The 25325-nt window shown below is 39.5% G+C and overlaps 1 protein-coding gene across 5 annotated transcripts in view; it reads right to left on the reverse strand.

The window, feature by feature from the left end:
• NBEA (neurobeachin) overlaps window positions 1–25325 on the reverse strand; it is a 914947-nt gene that overhangs the window by 310853 nt on the left and 578769 nt on the right. For all 5 annotated transcript variants that reach the window (XM_064269920.1, XM_064269919.1, XM_064269917.1 and 2 more), the window contains one exon: window positions 4037–4161. In XM_064269920.1, the coding sequence (XP_064125990.1) occupies window positions 4037–4161 (125 nt within the window). The remainder of the gene's footprint in view (window positions 1–4036; window positions 4162–25325) is intronic.

A 25325-nucleotide genomic window follows, 5' to 3' on the forward strand; every position in this document is an offset into this window, starting at 1 on the left:
CCTCCTTTTCCAGTTATTTCTTTATTAGCTAATTCGCCCTGAAGAATAAAACCTTGTAGGTCAGAAAATTATCTATGTATATATAAAATTAGTTTATGAGTTTGAATTTTAAAATATGCCTCATATTATTCCATTGCTATGCTCTGCAAAATTCCTAGTAATCCATTAAATTTGCACTTGTATGAGATTTTATTATTAGAAGACACCTAAATAACACCTTCAATACATACAAATTAGAACATTAAACATCAGGGAAAAAAACTACACGCCTCTAGGTTTCTATTAATCACGTTCCAACACGAGAGGCTGAAAGTATATCAAATCACACCAAATCTTTTGCGATGACAACCTCATAAATTATTCAAATCATTAGTTACTAAGAAACATAAAAACTCCATCAGTGGTAAGGATGTTTTCCAACAGAAAAAGGTCAGCCAAAAGTTTTAATAATGAAATCTAAGGGAAACCTTTTCAAAGTGTATGTGAAATAAAATCATTGTCCTTTATGACTCCTTGAAATTCTATCCAATCCCGACTGCTTGATCATTTAAGGGAGAGTGTTGTCATTGTATTTGTTTTAAGGCTCCAAATAAAGGGCCTGAGTATAATGTTACGAAATCCATATTATGGCTAAATGTACTGACCAGTGGTTCAATTCCCAGGGACTGTTTCGATGGCCACGTACATATTCTCTGTTTAAGAAATTCCAGGCTATCCTCACAGCTTCTACAACTTAAAAATTCTGAAATACTTTGATCACCACTTCAAATACTCCTAGCCATACTCAAAGTTTCATCCATAAAATATTCTTTTGTTCCTAAAACATTTCTGTTGCTACCATGTAGATGAATACACAAAAAATGTTTCGACTGAAGTTCACGGCACACTTTCTGTGCATTTTAAGCTTACTTTCAAGATAGAATTTAACAATGGGGACATTGAAATACAGTAATTATTTAACACACAGGAAGAAATGAGCTGAATTTCATTCTATCCTAGAAGCTCACTCAGAATTTATAAGTTTGTGCTGTAAATATACGCTTTATCTATGTCAACCCAAGCCTGAAACGTTTTGTCGTTTGGGTGTTAGTTTACACACTGCCAAACTTGAAGACACTGGAACACACATCAACGTTCAATGGCAGGCGGGAGAGGGTCCAGATGACGGCTGGGTTTTCTGCTTTATATGGGTGTACTGGCAATATGTGAACACAAAAGCTTTCTTTAAAATATACAAAATCTGTTTTCAATTAAGGCTTTCAACATCTATTTTTATTGGATGAAGTGCTTTGTAATAATTACTGACATTTTCTTCCTATTTCTTCTACAGAAATATTTTGTACTTGCTTAGAGGGGCCATAAGAGGTATAGGACCACATTTTTCTCTCGGCAGTTTTAATTCCTCCCTCTACCTCGAAGTACAGCTCACTCTAGGACTTGCTTTCTTCCCACCCTTGCTGCATCCTCCGTATTTTACTTCCAATCTCTACCCGAGTCCAAAGGTCCACAGTTGTCAACTGCGATGAGGCTCAGAGGCCTAAGTTGGAACTCGTTTTGGAGGTAGAGCTGCTCAGTCTCTTTGTCTTCCACTTCACGACCCTAACCTTGAGAATGACCTTGGAGTAACTCCAGCACAGGTACCCTGGAGATTTCCTGAATATTTTATGGCATAAATGTGGTCTTTGTTCTTGAGATATATAAAATAAAAACATGCTCCTGTTTCCTTTTACCAAAGAACCCAAAGCAATGAGTGACTCAGAGAAATAGGTTCTGCGTATTGCTACTGATTCAGAATGTAAGAACCACAAACCACCATATATTTTACAAGACACTCTTACAGTACCAAAAAAACTCCAAACCCGTTGCTGTCAGTTCTGACTCATAACGACCCCATGTGCACACAGAGGATATCTGTTGTCATCTACACATCTTATCTACTTCACTATTTTTATTTTAGGATCACTAATGACAATTATTATGCTATTGAAATATGACTATTAATCTCTCTTAAAAAATATCTGAAGGTAAAATATTTCAAATTTGTTTCTGGTAGGCTTTGACACTAGTTTAACAATAGAAAATGTTTTACATACTAAACATATATATTAAAGTATCTACTTTTATTGAGAAAGAAAATAACTATTTTCTAATAGATCCTTTTCTCAAACCAATCCGCAGAATGGGGAATACAGTATTAATATAATGTGGATTCTATATAATTAAAGCTTTGGGCAACTCAACATCACTAATAATATTCCTCTAGCCTGACCTCTGTTAAAAATTGTCTCTAGATGTTTCTAATTTCAATTGAGAGGAGCTCAGAATGAACTGGTAAAAACGTCTACAATTACATGGTAGTGGAATGAAGGTTTAATAATTTTAAGTTACTATTATAAAGCCTGCTACTGCTAAGTAAACAGGTTTTTCTAAGAGGCTCTCCTATAGAGCATCAAGGTAACACTCAGTTACAGCTGGTATCAAACCCTTAGGCAATCTTTTGAGTTGATTAAAGAAATGCTTTACAGTACAGGGCACCTATAATTTTTTTCTAGCATGTTTTCCCTTATAGTCATTTTTACTATATAAAGTTACCTTTTATCTTTGCTTTAATAGTTCCTTATGAAATTCTCATGTATTTATTTAGTAATGTTTCGAGGCTTGCGCTTGACTACTACCTGAAAGGTTGACAGTTTGAGTCCATCCAGTGGTGCTGTGCAAGAAAGTCCTGGCAGTCTATTTCCGTAAGATTTCAGCCACTGACAACCCTACGGAGTGCAGTTCTGCTCTGAGACAGGTGACAGGTGTGGTTGCCATGAGTCTAACTGACACCACGGCATTTTTTTTTTTTTTTAGGCTTACTAAGTAACCATAGGGTCCCTATGAGTTGGAATTGACTTGATGGCAACTTTTTTTTTTTTTTTTAAGTTACAGCAACTAAGAGTTTATTGGGGCAACACATTTTAAAATTCTGCACGTTCTGTCTTTTTATTAGGATTGAAAATTTTCCCTGTTCAATACATCATGCAGATGAATGGAATTACATGCTATGAACTATGGTAAATTCTAAAACAGATGGCTCACTTACTTTCAAATAAATGAAAATCAACATAATAGAAAACACAAATAACAGTAAGAACAAAAGAGGTTAACAACACAAATACACGGGCAGTGTTAATCATTGGTATTTCCTGAGTGTATACGGTTTATAAAGTTCTGATAAGATCAAACAAAATTAAACTTGCTACAGAATTTAAAAACGAGTAGACAAAATATCCCTGTGCATGCTTCCTGGTGGACAACAACCCAAAGTAGTATTTTTATTAAACTACAAAAATATTTTGATATTTACCTTTTATTGTACATTCTATAAAGGATGATTTAAGGGATGGCTCTAGTGTATCTTTAACACAGGGCAGCTTTTCAAGCATTATTTTCAACCCTTGGGCAGACGGGGGCTTTAAGTTAGCAAATTGTATCTGATTAACCTTTTTTTAAAAAATGAAAAGACTCAAGCAGAATAGCATTAAAGTAGAAACTATCATGTAATAAGGGTATTAATAAAACATCTGATTCAGTTACAAATACAAGTATTTGCATATGCACATATATAGAAGATATGTAGGTGTGTACACACAGAGTGATACAAAAAATATATAAGTGTGCAAATTTGAGTACAAGATGACACTGTCGTATTCATTTCTCATTTTAGGTCTTGCTCACCAAGCTTGAAAGACACTAAGGAAGAAACTGAGTTTACTCTTGCTTTAGGATGTATGAGAGGGTTATTAGATAATAATGAACTGTGTGGAATCTTTTAATCTGTTAAGAGAAGCTGAAGGGTCTAAAAACGTGTCTACTTTGAGAAATCCTGGGCTGATAAAGGACATCCTAAATGATGCAGAGGACAAAGCAGAACAAAATCTTTCTGACTTACGACATGGAGAATTTCAGATACTGGTGAAAAATAATGAACCCTCAGCCGCAGTGAGTCCCCTGACACAGAGGAGCGTTTCTGTGTGCGAGCCGGGGCACTGACCGTATTCTGTCGCAGCTTTGAGCGGGGCTCCAGCGTGAGTGGAGCCAAACGCGTTCCGAACGAATCGTCTCCTCCGACGCAGGTCATCTTCCCAGTAATCCAGACGCCAGAAATCATGCAGTTGGCTAAGAACGGGAAAAAACAGGAAAAGTAATCACTGTGAATAACCACGCATAACTGGAAATACATTTTCCCCCTAAAACTAAAGCTTTATTTCTTTGATCTTGTTGGAAAACTAAGACTATTTTTGAGAGACTTATATTTTACACTTGTGCTTCTATGCATATGTTTCCTATACAAATGAACAAAACTTAAAAAGGTAACATTCTAATATTTTAGGCATTATACCACTCAGCTCTGCTCTCTTTTCAGCATCCTTCCTTTTACTCAAAACATTTACCGTAGGGGGTTTAGTGACAAATGCAGCATCAAATTACAAGCACTAATGGCACAGTTTGCTTTCTTTTGCACTGTTTGTAACAAGGCTTGTAAATCACAGGACAGACTAACTGCAAATAGTTTGCAGTTTAATGACCATGGTCTCTTAGTAGACTGAATTAAGAAGTATAAAATATTGCCCACTTGAATTTGGTGGAACAATGATTAAAATAATGTCCTGAAATATTCATTGAAGTAATTCCCTGCTGCCCTCTGCAACCTGAGAAAAGTGCAATTTTATCCATTATTAATAATACTGAATTAGAGCTGCAAACAATTCCACGATGTGGTAATTGTCTTGGTAAATTATGATCCCAACACTAAACGAGTCGGGATGGTTGTACAGCTTTCGGCTAATATAAACCCCTAACGACCACGGCCATCATCGGCTGACATTGTCTTTCCCACTCTAAACCAGTATTAAGACCCACGAGGTACTGCAGAAAATACTCAAGTATGTGCACTGTATATCCCACTGGGCATTTTATGATGCCATTTTTGTTATTAATTTAATGTCAATAAACATTAATGATAAAGGTCACTGCTTTAGAAGTCTGTTTTTCTGTTTTCTTGGATAATATGCTCAAAAGATAATACCTTATTTTCCTGAGCAGCACTATTCATAAAAAACATATAAATGCTTTCATTGAAGATTTGAGTTCATTTTGTAATTCTGATATTTTGTTGTCAGAGGGCCTTTAGAGCAAGTGTGACAGAGGCAGAGATTGTGTATGTTTTGCTCATCTTTACGCTGCCAGCACAACGCCTGCTACAGAGGATGTTTTTAATACATATTTAATAAATTAATTAAAACAATTTTTTATTTTAAAAAGTCTACAGACGTGAACCATTTTAGATAATGATTTAATTTTGAAAAACCCTTAGATTTTATGGCTATATGATTTTGCTTTCTATAACTTAATTGTAACACAACACAACAACATAAGGGGCATGCAAAAGGAATGTTAAAATTATAAGTATTTTCAGTATATTTTAACATATTTTTCTATAAATGTTAAAATAACTATTTTTTCTGTAAAATGATAATTGCGTGCTGCATCGTTAATATGGACGGTGTATCTCTCACCAACACAGAAGTCGAATCATTTCTGTCCGTCCAAATACAGACTGATGCCAGCGGTTAATGGAAAATCACACTAAAATCTTGCTATAACGCAATTTCCTGAAGCTATATTTTCCTTCAGAGTATGTTAAAATTAAATAGTTAAACCCACCAGAAAAGACTGGATACCTAACGTTATCTGAAATTTCTCACCATAGACGTACTATTCCTCCATTCAGCGTAAAACTGCCACCCCACACAGCAAAGCGGACGCTGGGAGCTTAGATGTGCACACTCACAAAGCTGTACGAGATGCCCCAATGCCCCCCATGGGGGGTGGTATCAGAGAAGGCCAATTGGGAAGTTAGAACTTTCATCTCCACCAGCCAGTAATAAGTCCCCCACCCACACAGAGTCAGTGGGGACCATGTGGGGGGCCTGGATTTCCACTCCCATAGGCATCCTCCTCCCACCCCTGGTGGCTATTCCCACTGGAGTGTCAGCAGACCCCACGTGGGGGGCTGGGGTTCCCTTCTCTGCCAAGCAGTAACAAAGGGTCCTTGGGTATCCACTGAGGCTGAGTGGGACTCCTTGGTTTCTACCTATACCTGGCAGTAACTAGGCAGCACTGTCTGCTAGGTGATATTAAAGAAAGCCAACTATAACACAAAGCTCTAATAAAATTCGAAATCTCAGTGCATAATAAAAAAAAGTCCTGGTTTCAGTCGAAAATCACTCATTACACCAAGAAATGGGAAAATCTCAAACTGAACGGGAAAAGACCGTCAGTAAATGCCAGGACCAAGGTGACAAGGATGTTAGAATTTTCTGATGAACATTTTAATGCAGTCAGGATAAAAACGTTTCAATGAACAATTATGAACATGCTTGAAACAAATAAAAAGGCATCAGCAAAGAAAAACAATACATAAAGAAGAACCAAATGGAAATTTTAGAACTGAAAAATATAACAACCAAAATAAAAAGCTCAACAACAGTATATTGGCTCAACAACAGAATGGTGGGGATAGGGGAATCAATGAACTGGAAAAAGAACGATTGAAATTACCCAGTCTGAACAACAGAGAAGATATACTTGGGAAAAAAAAAAAATGAACAGGGCTTCAAGGACTTGTGGAAACATAACAGAAGACCTAAGACCCACGTCACTGGACTTCTAAAAGGAAAAGAGAAAGAGGGCAGGTTAGGAATAGTGCTAGAAGAAATAATGGCTAACTACTTTCCAAACTGGAAACCCTCATGGTGTAGTGATTAAGAGCTACGGCTGCTAACCAACAGGTCAGCAGTTCAAATCTACCAGCTGCTCCTTGGAAACTCTATAGGGCAGTTCTACTCTGTCCTATAGGGTCGCTATGAGTCAGAATCGGCTCAATGGCAATGGGTTTGGTTTTTTTTTTTTTGGTACTTTCCAATTTTGGCAAAAGATGTAAATATGCAGATTTAAGAAGCTGACTGAAACCAAAACAGGATAAACTCAAAGAAATCCATTCCAAAACAAATCATAATTAAACTTCTGAAAACACAAAAAAAATTTAAAAATGACATCCAAATACAGACTGATCCCAGTGGTTAATGGAAAACCACACTAAATAAAATAGAAATAGAACAATTAGACTGACAGATATTTCTCATGAGAAACTATGGTGGCCAAAGGAAGTGATAAAATATTTTTTAGGTGCTGAAAGGAAAAACTGTCAACCCAGAATCTTACAGTCCCAAAAATATCTTTCAGGAATGAAGAAGAAAGCAAAACATTTTCAAATAAAAGAAAACTAAGAGTATTTGTCACCATCAGAACTAGTCAAAAAGAATCACTAAAAGAAGTTCCGTAGACAGAAAGGAAACAATAAAAGAAGCAATACTGAAATATCAAAAAGAACGCAGCAAGTAAAAATATGGAGTAAAATAACAGGCTTTCCTTCTCCTCCTGAGTTTTCTAAATTATGTTTGATAATTGAGGCAAAAATGATAACAATCTATAATGTGGTTCTGAATGCAAGTAGAGGACATATTTAAGACAATTCTATTACAAGTGGCGAGCATGAAGGGACATCAAGGGAGGTTAAGTTTCTGCACTTTATTTGAACTGGTAAAATAACACCACCAGTATATGTGATTAAACTACATATATATATAATGGAATACCTAGAGCAAGGATTAAAAATGCTGTACAAATAGACAACACTTAAAAATACTATACCCATTGCTGTAGAGTCCATTCTGACTTGTAGTGACCCTATAGTACAGAGCAGAACTGCCCATAGGGTTTCCAAGGCTTGGTGCAGTGGTTAAATTGCGTGACTGTTGACTAAAATGTCGGCAGTTTGAAATCACCAGCAGCTCCACAGGAGAAAGACAAGGCAATCTGCTTGCGTAAAGATTGTAGCCTTAGAAACCCCATGAGGTCGCTAAGAGTCAGAATCAGCTCCACAGCAGTGGGTTTAATTTTTGGCCAACCTTTATGGAAGGAGACTGCCATATCTTTCACCCACAGAGAGGCTGGTGGGTTCAAACCACCGACCTTTTGGTTTGCAGCCGAGTGCTTAACCACTGCGCCACCAGGGCTCCTTCAAAAGCACTATAGATAAATCAAAATGCAATTCTAAAAATGTTAAAGGAACCTACAAGTAGGCAGGGAAAATAAAACAGAAAAATGGAAAACAGGAGAAACAGAAAACAAAAAGAAAGCTTCTATTAGAATGTTCCCTATCCGAAACTCACTTCAAATATAATGTATACGCAGGTTGAAAATAAAAGTCTGGAAAAAGATATATCATCCAAATGTTAACTAAAAGAAAATAAGAGTGACTGTAGGGTCGCTATGAGTTGGAATCGGCTCGATGGCACTGGGCTTTGATATTAGTATCAGATAAAAATGTCCTTCAGAAAAAATAAAATTACCAAAGATAGAGGAGGACATTAGGTAATAAAAGGATTAATACACCAAGAAGACACAGCAATACTAAATGTGTATATACCAAACAACAGAGCTGTAAAATATGTGAAGCAGAAATTCAAAGAACTGAAAGGAGAAACAGATTCAAATCTATAGCTGGAGATGTCAACACTCCTGTTTCAATAACTGATAGAACACCTAGACAGAAAACCACCCAGGTGTAGAGAAGAACCCAAGACTTCCAAGAACCAACATTTAAAGAACACTCCACCCAACAAGAGTAAACATTCTTTTCAAGTGCCTACGGAACATATCCACAACCCTTCTGCCAGTTTGTCATACAACAGTGGCTTGTATGCTGCTGTGATGCTGAAAGCTATGCCACCAGGATTTCAAATACCAGCAGGGTTACCCATGGAGGACAGATTTCAGTGGAGCTTCCAGACTAAGACAGACTAAGAAGAAAGGCCTGGTAATCTACTTCTGAAAATTGGCCTATGAAAACCTTGTGGATCACGACAGAACACTGTCTGACTTGCTTGCTTTGGACAAGTCATCGGGAGGGATCAAACACTGGAGGAGGTCATCAGGTTTGGTGAAGTACAGGGCCAGTGAGGGTGAGGGAGACCCTTGGTGAGATGGACTGGGACAACAGCCACAACGATGGATTTGAACATGCTGCTGACTGTGAGGATGATGCAGAATGGGGCAACCTTTTGTTCTGTTGTATATAAGGTCACTATGAGTCAGAGTTGACTTGATGGCAGCTAACAACAGCATTGAACATATACCAAAATAGGCCATGTTTTACGCCAAAACAAATCTCTGAAATTTAAAAGAATTAAAATTATACAAAATCTGTTCTGCAACCAAAATGAAATCAAGATAGAAATCAATAACAGAAAGACAACAGAAAATCTCCAGACACTGAGAAACTGAACAACACCTTTCTAAATAACCCATGAGTCAAAAAAGAATTCTCATAAAAAATAGACAAAAATGAATTGAATTGAGTGAAAACACAAAATATTGAAATTCATGAGGTACAGCTAATGCGGTACTGAGAGGGAAAATTATAGCACTAAATGTATACATCAGAAAAGAGGAAATATCTCAAATAAAAAAATCTATAGCTAAAATAGCTTAAAAATTTTTGAAAAATAATAATAAAGTGGGATGAATCAGTCTACCTGATTTCAACACTTATTATACAGCCACAGCAATACAGACTGTGTGGTACTGGCAGAGGGACAGACACATAGCTTAGTGGAACAGAGCAGAGAACTCAGGAATAGACCCACACAGTTATGTCCACCCCCATGAATCCATCGGTTTGTCATACTGTGGGGGCTTGTGCATTGCTGTGATGTTGGAAGCTATGCTACCGGTATTCCAAGAAAAGCAGGGTCAGTCATGTTGGGCAGGTTTCAGTTAAGCTTCCAGACTAAGACAGACTGGGAAGAAGGACTTGGTGGTCTACTTCTGAAAAGGATTAACCAGTGAAAACCTTATGAATAGCAGAGGAACTCTGTCTGATACACTGCCAGAAGATGAGTCCCTCAGATTGGAAGACACTCAAAATACAACTGAGGAAGAGCTGCCTCCTCAAAGTAGAGTCAACCTTAATGATGTGGATGGACTCAAGTTTTCTGGACCTTCATTTGCTGATGTGGCTCTGCTCAAAATGAGAAGAAACAGTTGAAAACATCCATTAATAATCATAACCTGGAATGTATGAAGCATGAATCTAGGAAAATTGGAAACCATCAAAAATGAAATGGAACACATAAGCATTTATAGCCTAGGCATTAGTGAGTTAAAATGGACTGGTACTGGCCATTTTGAATCAGAGAATCATATGGTCTACTATGTTGGGAATGACAACTTGAAGAAGAATGGCATTGCATTCATGGTCAAAAAGAACATTTCAAGATGGATCCCAAGGAGGTGGGGCCAAGATGGCAGAGTAGTCAGACGCTTCCGGTGGTCCCTCTTACGACAAAGATCCAAAAAAACAGGTGAATCAATTATATATGACAATCTAGGAGCCCTGAACATCAAATGCAAAGTTGATGAACTGGACTGAGCGACAGGGGGAGGGAGAGATGGTTCAGAAGCAGTGGGGAGTTACCAGAACTGACCCAGCAGGAACTGATACCCTGCAGGCCGGATCCACTGGCGCCAGTGCAGTGAGGCAAGCAGTGGCATTTGGGATGCATTTTCCACATGGGGAGAGACCACGCTATGGAGAATTCACTCACTCCTCCAGAATCAGTGAAAAGCAGCATTCTCGGCCAGAGATAAGTACTTGTGTCTAAAACCACGTGGACCAAAAAACACCCCTTTGAGAAAAAAGTCTCTCCAATATAACCGACCCCTCCCTGTTCTGCACCAGGTCCTGAGCTGGCTTCAGTGATAGTTGCTTTCCCTGGGCTAGAAGTAGGACTTGTCGCACACCCTGAGCCATCCTCTTGGCCTTAAGAGAAGGAACAAATGAACAAACAAGGGAAAATAATCTGCTGACTCTCCTAAGCTGAGAACTCAGGGAAGAAACAGCTCCTTTCCGTAGGCACAGGCATAAGGGGTACACAGACCTTGAAAGCGTTTCACTCCTGCATTAACCTGTGGGGGCCCATTTCAGCAACACAGGCCCTTATCAGGAAGGTACAACAGAGTATATACCTGAAGTCTAACTTCAACTGTTTCAGCTATATGTGGAGAGGCAGGTTCGTGATATTTGACACCGCTCTGCTATTAAGCAGGGTCCTCACCTACCCATATCAGGGCCCTGAGGTCTGGTGGCTTCACCCACGCCACCTGGCCACCCTCAACAAGGGTCCAAAGATAAGTGTTGCCTTCCAATCCTTACAGCCAACAGCAATGGGTACCCATGGTCTGGCTGCAAAACTCACCCACCTAGGCGCCCTAGGGAACAGAGACACGCTTTTCTCACAGAAATTCAGGGGCGGTTGTCAGTGTCCTGCCTTACTCAGCATGTGACCCCCTACTGCAACCAGATACCTTTGCCTACACCAATCACCCCTGCTTGTCTAAGACTGTAGGTGAGAGCCTGCATCACACACTTGGTGACCAACTACCTGAACACCTGAGTTGAACCCATACAAGAAAAGTAAATGGACTCCTGGTTTCACATACCTAGTAACAACTCTATCTACATGGTGACAGGACATTATGGCTTCAAAGGCACCAGTAATCAAACTAGCTCACTTGAAAAGCGTATTTGGGCATATCATAACAAAACAAGAAGCTAGGACACAGTAAGCAAACATAAAGTGAATAAATACCATAACTTATTGATGGCTCAGAGACAACAGTCAATATAAAATCACAAAAGGAGGTGCACCATAATGGCTTCAGAAAGCTCCCAAAACAAAGAATCAAGAAATCTTCTGGATGAAGAGAAATTCCTGGAACTACCAGAGGTAAAATACAAAAGATGAATATACAGAACTCTTCAAGAGATGAGGCAAAATGTAGAACAAGCCAAGGACTGCACAGACATACCATCAGAAGAACTTAAGAAGATTAGAGAAGAGCATGACAAATTTAATAGGCTGCAAGAATCCATAGACAGACAGCAAATAGGAATTCAGAACATTAACAATAAAATTTTAGAATTAGACAACTTAATAGAAGGTCAGAGGAGCAGAACTGAGGAAATGGAAGTCAGAATTAGTGCAACTGAAGATAAAACACTTGGCACCAATATATTCGAAGAAAAATCAGATAAAAGAACTAAAAAAAAAAAAAAAATGAAGAAACCCTAAGAATCATGTGGGACTCTATCAAGAGAAATAACCTATGAGTGACTGGAGTACCAGAACAGGGAGGGAGAACAGAAAATACAGAAAATTGTCAAAGATTTGTTGGCAGAAAAGTTCCCTGATATTGTGAAACATGAGAAGACATCTATTCAACATGCTCATCGAACCCCACACAAGGTAGATCCCAAAAGAAAGTGAACAAGATATATTACAATCAGACTTGCCAAAACCAAAGATAAGGAGAGAATTTTAAGAGCAACTAGGGATAAATGAAAAGTCACCTACAAAGGACAGTCAATATGAATAAGTTTGGGCTACTCAGCAGAAAACTTGCAGGCAAGGAGGCAATGGGATGACGTATATGAAGCCTTGAAAGAAAAAGTTACCAGCGAAGAATCATATATCCAGCAAAGCTGTCTCTCAAATATGAAGGTCAAATTAGGACATTTCCAGATAAACGGAAAACCAGAAAACCAAACCCACGGCCGTCGAGTTGATTCTGACTCATAGCGACCCTACAGGACAGAGTAGAACTGCCTCATAGAGTTTCCAAGGAGCACCTGGTGGACTCGAACTACCAACCTTTTGGTTAGCAGCCGTAGCACTTAACCACTATGCCACCATGGTTTACAGATAAACATAAGTTTAGGGAATTTACCAAAACCAAGCCAAATCTACAATAAATACTAAAAGGAGTCTTCTGGTTAGAAAATCAGTAATATCAGATATCAACCCAAGATGAGAACATATGACAGACCAACCACTTATCAACTCAAATAGGGAAATCACAAAAATAAATCAAGATTAAAAAAAAGACCAAAACAGGGAAACAGTGATGGCATTATGTAAAAGATGACAACATTAAATCAATAAGGAAGGATTAAAAGATGTAGTCATAGATTTTTCATATGGAGAGGATGTCAAGGTGATATAAAGAGATGAAAGTCTGGTTTAAGCATAGAAATATAGGGGTAAATATTAAGTAACCACAAAGGAGACTAAAAATTCTACACACCAATATAAAATACAAGAAAAACACAAAGACTCGGCCAAAACAAAATCAACAACAATGAAAAGGAGGAACAGACAATACATAAAGAAAAACCATTCAGCACAAAAAATTAAGTGGAAAAAAGGAACTGTCAACAACACACGCAAAAAAAGACATCAAAATGACAGCACTAAACACATACCTATCCGTAATTGTGCTGAATGTAAATGGACTAAATGCACCAATAAGGAGAGAGTGGCAGAATGGACAAAACAACATGATCTGTCTGTATGCTGCCTACAAGAGACACACCTTAGACTTAAAGACACAGACAAACTAAAACTCAAAGGATGGAAAAAAAATATCAAGATAAAAAAAAACAAAACAAAACAAAAAAAAGGAGGAGTGGCAATATTAATTTCTTACAAAATAGACTTTAAAGTAAAACCCATCACAAAGGATAAGGAAGGACACTATATAATGATTAAAGCGTCGATATACCAGGAGGATATAAACATAATAAATATTTATGCACACAATGACAGGGCTTCAAGATACGTAAATCAAACTCTAACAGCATTGAAAAGCGAGATAGATAGCTCCACAATAATAGTAGGAGACTTCAACACACCACTTTCAGTGAAGGACAGAACATCCAGAAAGAAGCTCAATAAAGACACGGAAGCTCTAAATGCCACAATCAACCAACCTGACCTCACAGACATATACAGAACACTCCACCCAACAGCAGCCAAGTATACTTTCTTTTCCAACACACACGGAACATTCTCTAGAATAGACCACATATTAGGTCATAAAGCAAGCCTTAGGAGAATTCAAAACATCGAAATATTACAAAGCATCTTCTCTGACTGTAAGGCCATAAAAGTAGAAATCAGTAACAGAAAAAGCGGGGAAAAGAAATCAAATGTAAGGAAACTGAACAACACCTTGCTCAAAAATTACTGGGTTAAAGAAGAAATTAAGGATGGAATAAGAAAGTCATAGAATCCAAAGAGAATGAAAACACTTCCTACCAGAATCTTTAGAACACAGCTAAAGCAGTGCTCAGAGGTCAATTTATAGCAATAAATGCATACATCCAAAAAGAAGAATGGGCTAAAATCAACGAATTACCCCTACAACTCAAACAAACAGAGAGCAACAAAAGAAACCCTCAGGCACCAGAAGAAAGCAAATAATAAAAATTAGAGCAGAATTAAATGACATACAGAACAGAAAAACAATTGAAAGAGTTAAGAAAACCGAAAGCTAGTTCTTTGAAAAGATCAACAAAATCGATAAACCACTGGCAAAACTGACAAAAGAAAAACAGAAGAGGAAGCAAATAACATGAATAAGAAATGAGATGGGCAATATCACAACAGATCAAACTGAAATTAAAAGAATAATATCAGATTACTATGAAAAATTGTACTCTAGCAAATTTGAAAATCTAGAGGAAATGGACAAATTTCTAGAAACACACTACCTACCTAAACTAACACAAACAGAGGTAAAACTTAATTAACCCACAACAAAAGAAGAGATTCAAAAGGTAATTAAAAACCCCCCAACAAAAAGTTCTATCAAACTCTCAGAGAAGAGTTAACACCACTACTACTAAAGGTATTTCAGAGCATAGAAAAGGATGGAATACTACCAAACTCATTCTATGAAGCCAGCATATCCCTGATACCAAAACCAGGTAAAGACACCACAAAAAAAGAAAATTACGGACATATATCCCTCATGAACTTAGATGCAAAAATTCTCAACAAAATTCTAGCTAATAGAATTCAACAACATATCAAAAAAAATAATTCACCACGACCAAGTGGGATTCATACCAGGTGTGCAGGGATGGTTCAACATTAGAAAAACAATTAACGTAATCCACCACATAGATAAAACAAAAGACAAGAATCACATGATTTTATGAATTGATGCAGAAAAGGCATTTGACAAAGTCCAACACCCATTCATGATAAAAACTCTCAGCAAAATAGGAATAGAAGGGAAATTCCTCAACATAATAAAGGGCATTTATAAAAAACCCAACAGCCAGCATCATCCTAAATGGAGAGAGTCTGAAAGCATCCCCCTTGAGAAGGGAAACCTGACAAAGACACCCTTTATCACCACTCTTATTCGACATTGTGCTGGTGGTCCTAGCCAGAGCAATTAGGCTAGAAAAAGAAATAAAGAGCATCTAAAGGGGTAAGGAAGAAGTAAAAGTATCTCTATTTGCAGATGACATGATCTTATTCACAGAAAACCCTAAAGAATCCTCCGGAAAACTACTGAAACTAATAGAAGAGTTGAGCAGAGTGTCAGGATACAAGATAAACATACAAAAATCAGTTGGATTCCTTTGCTTACACCAGCAAAGAGGAAATCACCAAATCAATGCCATTCACAATAGCCCCCAAGAAGATAAAATACTTGGGAATAAATCTAACCACAGGTGTAAAATACTTATACAAAGAAAAATAAAAGACACTACTGTAAGAAACCAAAAGAGACCTATAGAAATGGAAAAACATACCTTGCTCATGGATAGGAGAATTCAACATTGTGAAAATGTCTGCTCTACCCAAAGCAGTTTATAGATACAATGAATCCTGATCCAAATTTCAATGACATTTTTTAATGAGATGGAGAAACAAATCACCAACTTTATATGGAAGGGGAAGAGAAACCAGATAAGTGAAGCATTACTGAAATAGAAGAATGAAGTGTGAGGCCTCACACTACCTGATTTTAGAACCTATTATATACTGTTACAGTAGTAAAAACAGCCTGGTACTGGTACAACAGATACATAGACCAGTGGAACAGTATTGAGAACCCAGACATAAATCCATCCACATATGAGCAGCTGATACTTGACAAAGACCCAAAATCTGTTACATGGGGAAAAGACAGTCTTTTTAACAAATGGTGTTGGCATAACTGGATATCCATCTGCAAAAAAATTAAACAAGATGCATACCTAACACCATGCACAAAAACTAACTCAAAATGGATAAAAGACCTAAATATAAAATCTAAAATGATAAAGATCATGGAAGAAAAAATAGGGACAAGGGTAGAAGCCCTAATACATGGCATAAACAGTATATAAAATATTACTAACAATGCACAAACACCAGAAGGGAAACTAGATAACTGGGAGCTCCTAAATATCGAACACTCAGGCTCATCCAAAGACTTCACTAAAAGAGTAAAAAGACTACCCTTAGACTGCGAAAAAGTTTTTGGCTAGGACAAATTTGGTCTCTAAAATCTATATGATACTGCCAAAACTCAACAACAAAAAGACAAATAACCCAATTAAAAAATGGACAAAGAATATGAACAGGCACTTCATCAAAGAAGACATTCAGGTGGAAAAGCCATTAGAGAAATGCAAATCAAAACTACAATGACATACCATCTCACCCCAACAAGGCTGGCATTAACCTAAAAAACACAAAATAGTAAAAGTTGGAGAGGTTGTGGAAAGACTGGAACACTTCTACACTGCTGCTATGAATGTAAAATGGTACAACCACTTTGGAAATTGATTTGGTTTAACATTAGAAAAATGTTAAAATGCTAGAAATAGAAGTACCATAGGATCCAGCAATTTCACTCCTTGGAATATATCCTAGAGAAATAAGTGCTGTCACACGAATAGATATATGCTCACCCATGTTCATTGCAGCACAATTCACAATCCAAAAAGACGGAAACAACAGATGGATGGATAAATAAATTATGGTATACTTACATAATGGAATACTATGCAACAATTACGAACAACGATGAATCGGTGAAACATCTCATAACCTGGAGGAATCTAGAAGGCATTATGCTGAGTGAAATTAGTTGCAAAAGGACAAATATTGTATGAGACCACTGTTACAAGAACTCAAGAAAAAGTTTAAACACAGAAGAAAACATTCTTTGATGGTTATGAGGGCAGGGGAGCAGAGGTGGAGGGGTATTCACTAATTAGACAGTAGACAAGAAATATTTTAGGTGAAGGGAACAACAACACACAATACAGGGGAGGTCAGCACAACTGGACTAAACCAAAAGCTTTGAAGTTTCCTGAGCACAACCAAATGCTTCGAAGGCCACAGTAGCAGAGACTGCGGTCTGGGAACCATGGTTTCAGGGGACATCTAGGTCAATGGGCATAACAAAATGCATTAAGAAAATGTTTTGCAACACACTTTGGTGACTGGCATCTGGGGTCTTAAACGCTAGCAAGCATCCATCTAAGATGCATCAATTGGCCCCAATCGAGCTGGAGCAAAAAAGAAGGAAGAACACCAAAGACAAAAGGTAAATATGAGCCCAAGAGACAGAAAGGGCCACATAAACCAAAAACTACATCAGCCCGAGACCTGAGACCAGAACTAGATGGCGCCCGGCTACCACCAATGACTGCCCCGACAGGGAACACAACAGAGAATTCCTGATGGAGCAGGAGAACAGTGTGATGCAGACCTCAAGTTCTCGTAAAAAGACCAGACTTAATGGTCTGACTGAGACTGGAGGGTCATAGTACCTGGACTCTCTGTTAGCCCGGGACTGGAACCATTCCTGTAGCCAACTATACATACAGGGATTGGACTGGACAATAAGACAGAAAATGATACTGGTGAGGAGTGAGCTTCTTGGCTCAAGTAGACACATGAGACTATGTGGGCAGCTCCTGTCTGGAGGTGAGATGAGAAGGCAGAGGGGGACAGGAGCTGGTTGAATGGACACAGGGAATAAAGGGTGGAAAGGAGGAGTGTGTTGTCACATTAGGGGGAGAGCAGCTAGGGCTACATAGTAAAGCGTGTATAAGTTTTTGTATGAGAGACTAACATGAATTATAAACTTTTACTTAAAACACAATAAACAAATTTTTAAAAATGAATGGATTAACAAATTGGGGTGCATACACACAATGGAATACTGCACAATGATAAAGTACAATGATGAATCTGAGAAACATCTCACAACATGAATGAATCTGGAGGGCATTAAGTTGAGTGAAATAAGTCGATCACAAAAGGACAAATACTGTGTGAGACCACTATTATAAAAACTAAACAAAAGCTTTACACAGAGAAAAAAAACATTCTTTGATGGTTACGAGAGTGGGGAGGGATGGGGAAAGAAATTACTAACTAGAGAGTAGACAGGTTAACTAGGTAAGGGGAAGTCAGCACAACTTGACCATGATAAAGTCGTAGAAGCTTCCTAGACACATCCAAACACCTTCTGGGACTTAGTTGCTGAGGGCTGGGGATCATAGTCTCGGGGGACATCTAGGTCAACTTGGCATAATGTAGTTCATAAAGAAACTGTTCTACATCCTTCTTTGGTGAGTAGTGTTTGGGGTCCTAAAAGCTTGCAAGTGGCCATCTAAGATACATCTGTTGGTCCCATCCCATCCGGAGCAATGGAGAATGAAGAAAACCAAAGACACAAGGAAAATATGAACCCAAAGAGCTAAAGGACCACATGAACCACAGCCTCCACCAGCCTGAGCTCAGAAGTACTAGATGGTGCCTGGTATAAGGTAGAACTTGCAAGCGATGAGCCTGGGTATTTGACTGAGGACCTTTCTAAGCAAGATCTTAAAGGGACCGTATGGCTTCTCCCTGCTGCTCATAGTAAAATGCAGGAGGAAAGAAATAGACTTAAAAATGAACTGTGCAAAATGAAGCCAGGATGCAAAGACTTCGAAAATTCTGTTGTACAAACTAAGCACAGGTCCTAGAACTCTCAGCAGAGACATGGCTACACGACCTCCTTTTCGAGAGACTAAGACTGTGACCGATGACCTGCTCCACCGCTGTGGTGGAAAGGAACAGAGACAGTACAACACAAAAGAAAGCTGCACATCCTGGGATTCTACGGGCAGGAAACAGGCCAATGGAGTGACTTGGTTGCCAACATCTGCTGTCCTCCAACAAAAGGAAGGCACCATCCTGGGAACAGCTCAGAGATCAGCAGAACTGTCAGAGGGACCATGACAGGCAGGGCTGCCTCCATTTCAAAGGGTAGAAAAACCACCACCTAGCTTTCAAAGGGTCACATCTCAACCACCTTGGTTCTGCAATGTGGGGCTGCTGTTCAGGTGGGCCAAGAGAATGGGGTCTTCATGCAAGACTGAGGGGGCAGGGGGCAGGGCTGACATGCACAAGGGTCAGAAGAGTGGAGCCTATTGGGCCAAGGAGGTAGGGTCACCATTCAGATGGACTAGGAGAATGGGGGTGCCCAAAGCTGAGGGTGCGCAGTTGCCACCCCCATGGGCCTGGAAGGCGGGGCCTCTACCCAGGACAAAGGGTCCTCCACCCAGAATCTAGAGAGCATGGCCAACTCCCAGAGTTCGGAGGGCAAGGCCATTGCCCAGATATTCCCAGATAACAGAGAATTATTTTCAAGCCTTGAGCGCTAATGTAAATTGTTCTGCTGGGTTTTGGGCTTCCTTGGCGCTGTGAACACTTCTTTCCTTCCAATTTCTCCCATTTGTAACAGAAATGTTTACCCTGTGTTTCTTCCACCATTGTACGTGTGAGAAGTAGGTAAGATGTATTCTAGGTTTCACAGGTTCACAGATGAAGAGGAATTTTGCCTGATGATGGAACACAGCCAGAGTCATACTTGATGATTCAAAAGATGAGATTTTGGACATAGACGTGATGCTGGAATTGATTTAAGATTTACGGGATGATGTGGTCGGGTGGATGTATTTTGCACATGGAAAGGACACAACTTCTGGGGGACCGAAGGGTGGAATGCTATGAATTGAATTGTGTCTCCCCAAAATATGTGTTGGAATCCTAACCCTTGTGCTTGTGGATACAATTCCATTTGGGATAGAGTTTCGTCTTCTATGTTAATAAGGCCACATCAGTGTAAGGTGTATCTTAATCACTTTTGAGATATAAAAAGCAGATTAGGCACTGAAGCAAGGAAATACAGATAGGGGAAGATAGATGCCACGCTATGTGAAAATCACCAAGGAACTGAGGAACGGAAGCCGAAAGAGACAAGACCTTCCCCCAGAGCCTACAGAGAGAAAAGGCCTTTCCCTAGAGCCAGCACCCTGAATTCAGACTTCTAGACTCCTAAAGTGTGAGAAAATAAATTTCTGTTTGTTAAAGCCACCCACTTGTGGTATTTTTGTTATAGCGACACTAGATGACTAAGGGAGCCCTGGTGGCACAGTGGTTAAGAGCTCGGCGGCTAACCAGAAGTAGGCAGTTCAAATCCACCAGCTGCTCCTTAGAAGCCCTATGGGGCAGTTCTACTCTGTCTTATAGGGTCACTATGAGTCGGAATCGACTCAACGGCAATGGGTTTAGATAACTAAGATACCTTCTATTTAGCCTGTTTCAACATAACAGGATCTATTTGCCATTCTCTTCCACAGCAGGAGTTATTCCAGAACAAAAGGATAACAGAGACTGCTCTAACGAATCCTTTATAAGAGTGGTAGATGTGACGTTCACAGCAGTTTGCAAGCACAATCAAAACCTAAGTTATATTCTATGATATGTCTATTTAGGTCTGAAGTTTGATTGCTCAGAGACTTTCACTTAACACCTTGTGTTTACAAGCATTTCTTTTCACGAAAGAGGCCTCGCTTGGATTTCAGGCACTTGGATAGCAGCCAGGTGAGCAGAGCAGGCGTCACTATGCTATCATCCCCATGGTTTACGGGCAGCTTCCTGCTCTTATGCCAGTTGTGATCCCATGGGTGACACTTCCACGGATGTCAGCTAGGAGCATGAAGGTGGCATCAGATGCACTGAGGCGTTTGTTTTTGGTCTTTTTAGCTTTGTTTGTGCACTTAACGACTGAATTATAAAAACACTGAGTTTCATATGTACATTTTGTTTATGAACGTGGTTTTAACAGCAGAGTGCACAATAGGTGTAAAAGAGCTTAAGGTGTTAAGGTGCACAAGTAAACAGCCAGGAGCTAATGAAGGTAAGAGCCCCAGTTAGGTTGTGTTAAAACAATTAATGCTGCTATTGATGTATTGTGCTCATTAAATTAATTTGGTATTATTTTAGCATAAACAGAGTTTGGGAACTCAACAATTTTTTTCAATGAAATTTTTGGTAATTACATTTTTCAACTTATGAGAATGCATTGTATTTTCTCAAAGTTTTTTTTTTTTTTCTTCAGGAATGGATTGTCTTCATAAGCTTGGCGGAAAGTGATTTAACTAATAAGGCATGATTGCAAATGTTAATTGGTTATTTGGTATTTGGTAACAAAAACTATCCATTGGTGCAACCAGGGAAAACAGTACAAGGAACAAAGGAATATGCTATTAAACACATAAAGTACAGTGAGAATTTCAGTTTCTACTTGGCTAACGAGTTAGTGGCAGCCATTGAGGTCAGCACTTGTGTGTAGGCCTTTAGTCCCACCAAGATCCAACAAAAGTACAAACAAATACTGACTGCTAGACTGATTCTGGAGCCCTGGTGACACAGCAGTTAGGAGCTGGGCTGCTAACTGAGAGGTCTGCAGTTCAAATCCACCAGCTGCTCCTTGGAAGCCCCATGGGGCAGTTCTGTTGTGTCCTATAGGGTCGCTATGAGTAATTGACTTGGTGGCAATGGTTTTTTCAGACCGATACCTAACTACTGCTGTCCTGTCCCCCTTGTGGACACTGCTTCTCTATCCCTGTGAAATGAGGCATCACTATGTGACTCTCTCAGCCAGTGACACAGGAGGGCAAGTGAGTTGCTTCTGGACAAAGGCGCTAGGAGGAGTATAGAGCCGGCCACTCTTCTTTCTGTCCATTGCAGACGTCATGTCGGGTGTGCACCACCTTTAGTTCCTGAGTGACATCGGCGAGCAGAGCTTCCCTGCAGACCGTGTTGGCCGTGTGGTGTTCTTGCATTGAACCAGTGAGAGCTGAAGGCTGCATGCCACAGCAGTCTATAACCTAACCTAAGAACTGAGTGAGCCCTAGAGCAATAGTAATAATGATAACCCATTGCCACGGAGTTCATTCTGACTCATAGTGACCCTATAGGACAGAGCAGAGCTGCCCCATAAGGTTTCCTAGGCTGCGAATCTTTACAGGATCAGGTCCCTAGGTCTTTTCTCCCTTGGAAGGACTGGTAGGTTTGAACGGCCAACCTTTCGGTTAGCAGCCTAGTGCTTAACCACTGCACCACGAGGGCTCCTCCAATAATAATGAAACAAACAGACAAAAAAAATCAAATCTGTTGCCTTTGAGTTGACTCCGACTCACCGCCACCCTTTAGGACTAAGTAAAACTGCCCCACAGGGTTTCCAAGGAGCGCCTGGTTGGTTCGAACTGACGCTATCATATTCTCTAACAGAAGGCTGTGCATTGTATCTGGTAATTTAGATTAAAAATTGATTATCTTGGTGAAGTAACTGAAAAATAGATCCTTTCTGTCTTTGACAGTGTACTCTAGTGTTCTTGCAATGTGAAGCCACGGTTGCACAGCCAAGCCCTAGTCCTCAGTCCAGTCTGTTCGTGTCAGCTTGCTCCTTTGCCACGAGACGTCTGCGCCCAGGAGAGAGAGCTTCCCAGCCAGGACTGAAAATACTGCCTGGGGGCATTTCAGTGTTTTCTCCCGTGCATATAATGGCAGTAGCTCTTGTGACTGAGGATTCCTGACTGACCCTCTGAAACACTGAGGGTTCATACTCGAGGGAGACAGTGACAAGTGAGGAATCTGAACAGAGCAAGATTCCCAGGTTACTGTAATACACTGTGGGTGGTGCTATTAATACCTAGGTTAGGCCACAGTGGTTAGTTGTACTTACTAATGTGCAAAGTTTTCTTAGCAACCAAATCTTATATAAAAAGAAAGTGGGTAGGAAAATTAAGTTTATCTAAAATTTTGTTTCTAATGGGGTACTTATTTTCATCTGAGTAATGATCTAACTAGTCCCTGGGTAGTGCAAATGGTTAAGCCTTTGACTACTAGCTAAAAGGTTGGTGGTTCGAACCCACTCAGAGGTACCTTGGAAGACAGGCCGGGCGATCTGCTTCCGAGAGGTCATAGCCTTGAAACCCCCATGGGGCAGTTCTAGTCTGAACGACAACTCTCCAACTTGTTGCTTATGATGGCACCACTCTGGGGTCCTTCCCTGCAGCTCCTACTACCTCATGGCTTCCTGTTCCTGCACTGTTCACTCAGTGACAATACACTTTACTTCTTGGTGTCATTTTTTCCTCCTAATTCACTTTATTATCAGAAAGAGGCAAAGGTAGCAACAACTGGTTGAAGTCTGATAATATAATCTTAGTCAGTCACATAACATGAAAAGTAAAACCTTTATGCATAAAATATACCACACAAGTAAACTACTGGCTTATTCACAGTGAGCTCTGGAAAACCACGTGCATGCCGACCAGTTAGGTTGCAGGCGGTGTGTTTACACTGTAAGACTGAAGGTGGATGTGCGCCTATTTGATCAAGGGCAGGGCAAATCATTCAAGAGGAAATCTTCATTCTGTCCTTAATACAAGTAATTTTATCAGAGAGCTTGTAAGTCTTTTTTTTTTTTTTTTTCTTTTTGGATGGTGCAGAGAGAAAAATCTGATAGAAGATCGTTGACTTATTTGACTCTTTAATTTGCTTTTGGTTTATTTTGTTTTATTCAGAGAAAGTGACAACAACAACAAAACTTCAGCTCTCTCTTTTTTCCTCTTGGGAGCAACTCCACTCCATATAAAGCTGGTTTTCTGGTATCTTACAGGATAAAGTGTTTTTTGTGGTCTTTCTGGGATAGTTTCCAACGTGTTTTTATTGATGGGCGTGCTTGCAGCCAGGTTCAGTGTCACCCCAGATACACAATAGCTATCTTCAATGTGCTGTACAGGTAACTGGGCTCAGTTCTCACAAAACATCTATCTAAAATGTTTTTTAGATCTGAATCTCAACTAAAAGAAGAGGAAGAAGATGCAGTGTTGTGTGTCTAGTAAGTGCAGTGGCGCTGAGTTCTGTCGGGGTCCTGGGTCCCGGCCTGCAGAGGACACGCACCCTCAAGAGCCCTGCTCCCTCATTTCCTGCAGGGGCCAGCTTTCGCCAAGAGGTCACCAGGTGTGACCCTGCATAAACGGTCTGATGGAGAGAGTGGAAGGGATTTAATGGCGGAACAGTTTAAGGGACAATTTAGTATACTTTTCCACTTTAATAAGGCTGAAAACACGTCCTCCAACATCCTGGACAATTAAACAGGGAGTCAGGGCCCAGAGTGGGAAAGAGAAACAGTTTCCAAAAAGAAAGGAAGCTTTACCCAGTGAGCTCTCTCCCTCTCTCTCTCATTTACCCAGTGAGCTCTCTCCCTCTCTCTCTCATTTACCCAGTGAGCTCTCTCCCTCTCTCTCTCTCTCTCTCTCATTTACCCAGTGAGCTCTCTCCCTCTCTCTCTCTCATTTACCCAGTGAGCTCTCCCTCTCTCTCTCTCTCACGCGGTCAGCAAACGCCAAACTGTGTTTTCATCCTCTGTGTCTGCATCTTTAACAAATATTCTTCCCATTTGGCCTTTTTTGGCAAGAGCACACAAAGCTCTTAGAATTTCTACACATTCTCCCACCACCCCCTCCCTTTTTTTTCTTCTAGAATCCTGAGCTAGCCTCTCAATTTAAAGCAATTTTGGGGCAGAAATAGTCACTTTAATCTTAATTAAGAAAATTGTAAAATTACTCGTGAAACGTCTAATTCTACACAGAAATTATCCCACTTGAATAAAGTAGGCATTCTTTCATCCTAATAATTACTGCTAGGATGAATAGGTTTTAATATTTGTAGAAATTGTAATTAAAAATTCTTTCCTATGAGATGTGGGAAATTAATTACTATAAGAAATCCCACAGAAAGAACTTATCTAACTTCAAGAAATACTCTTATGCTAAATTGCACAATTTTCAATTATCCTTAAAATTATGTCTATCCCTGCAAAGTCAATGTTTTTTAAAATCTCATAAGATACTTTATATAAACAATGCCTTGGTAGTTATGTAACCTTTACAAGGCTCTATAATGATTAAGTTTATGATTTTCAGTACAGCATTTTCTAAGCCTCTGTTCCTTCAT

The sequence above is a fragment of the Loxodonta africana genome, chromosome 17, assembly GCF_030014295.1.
Source record: "Loxodonta africana isolate mLoxAfr1 chromosome 17, mLoxAfr1.hap2, whole genome shotgun sequence".
NCBI lineage: Eukaryota > Metazoa > Chordata > Mammalia > Proboscidea > Elephantidae > Loxodonta > Loxodonta africana.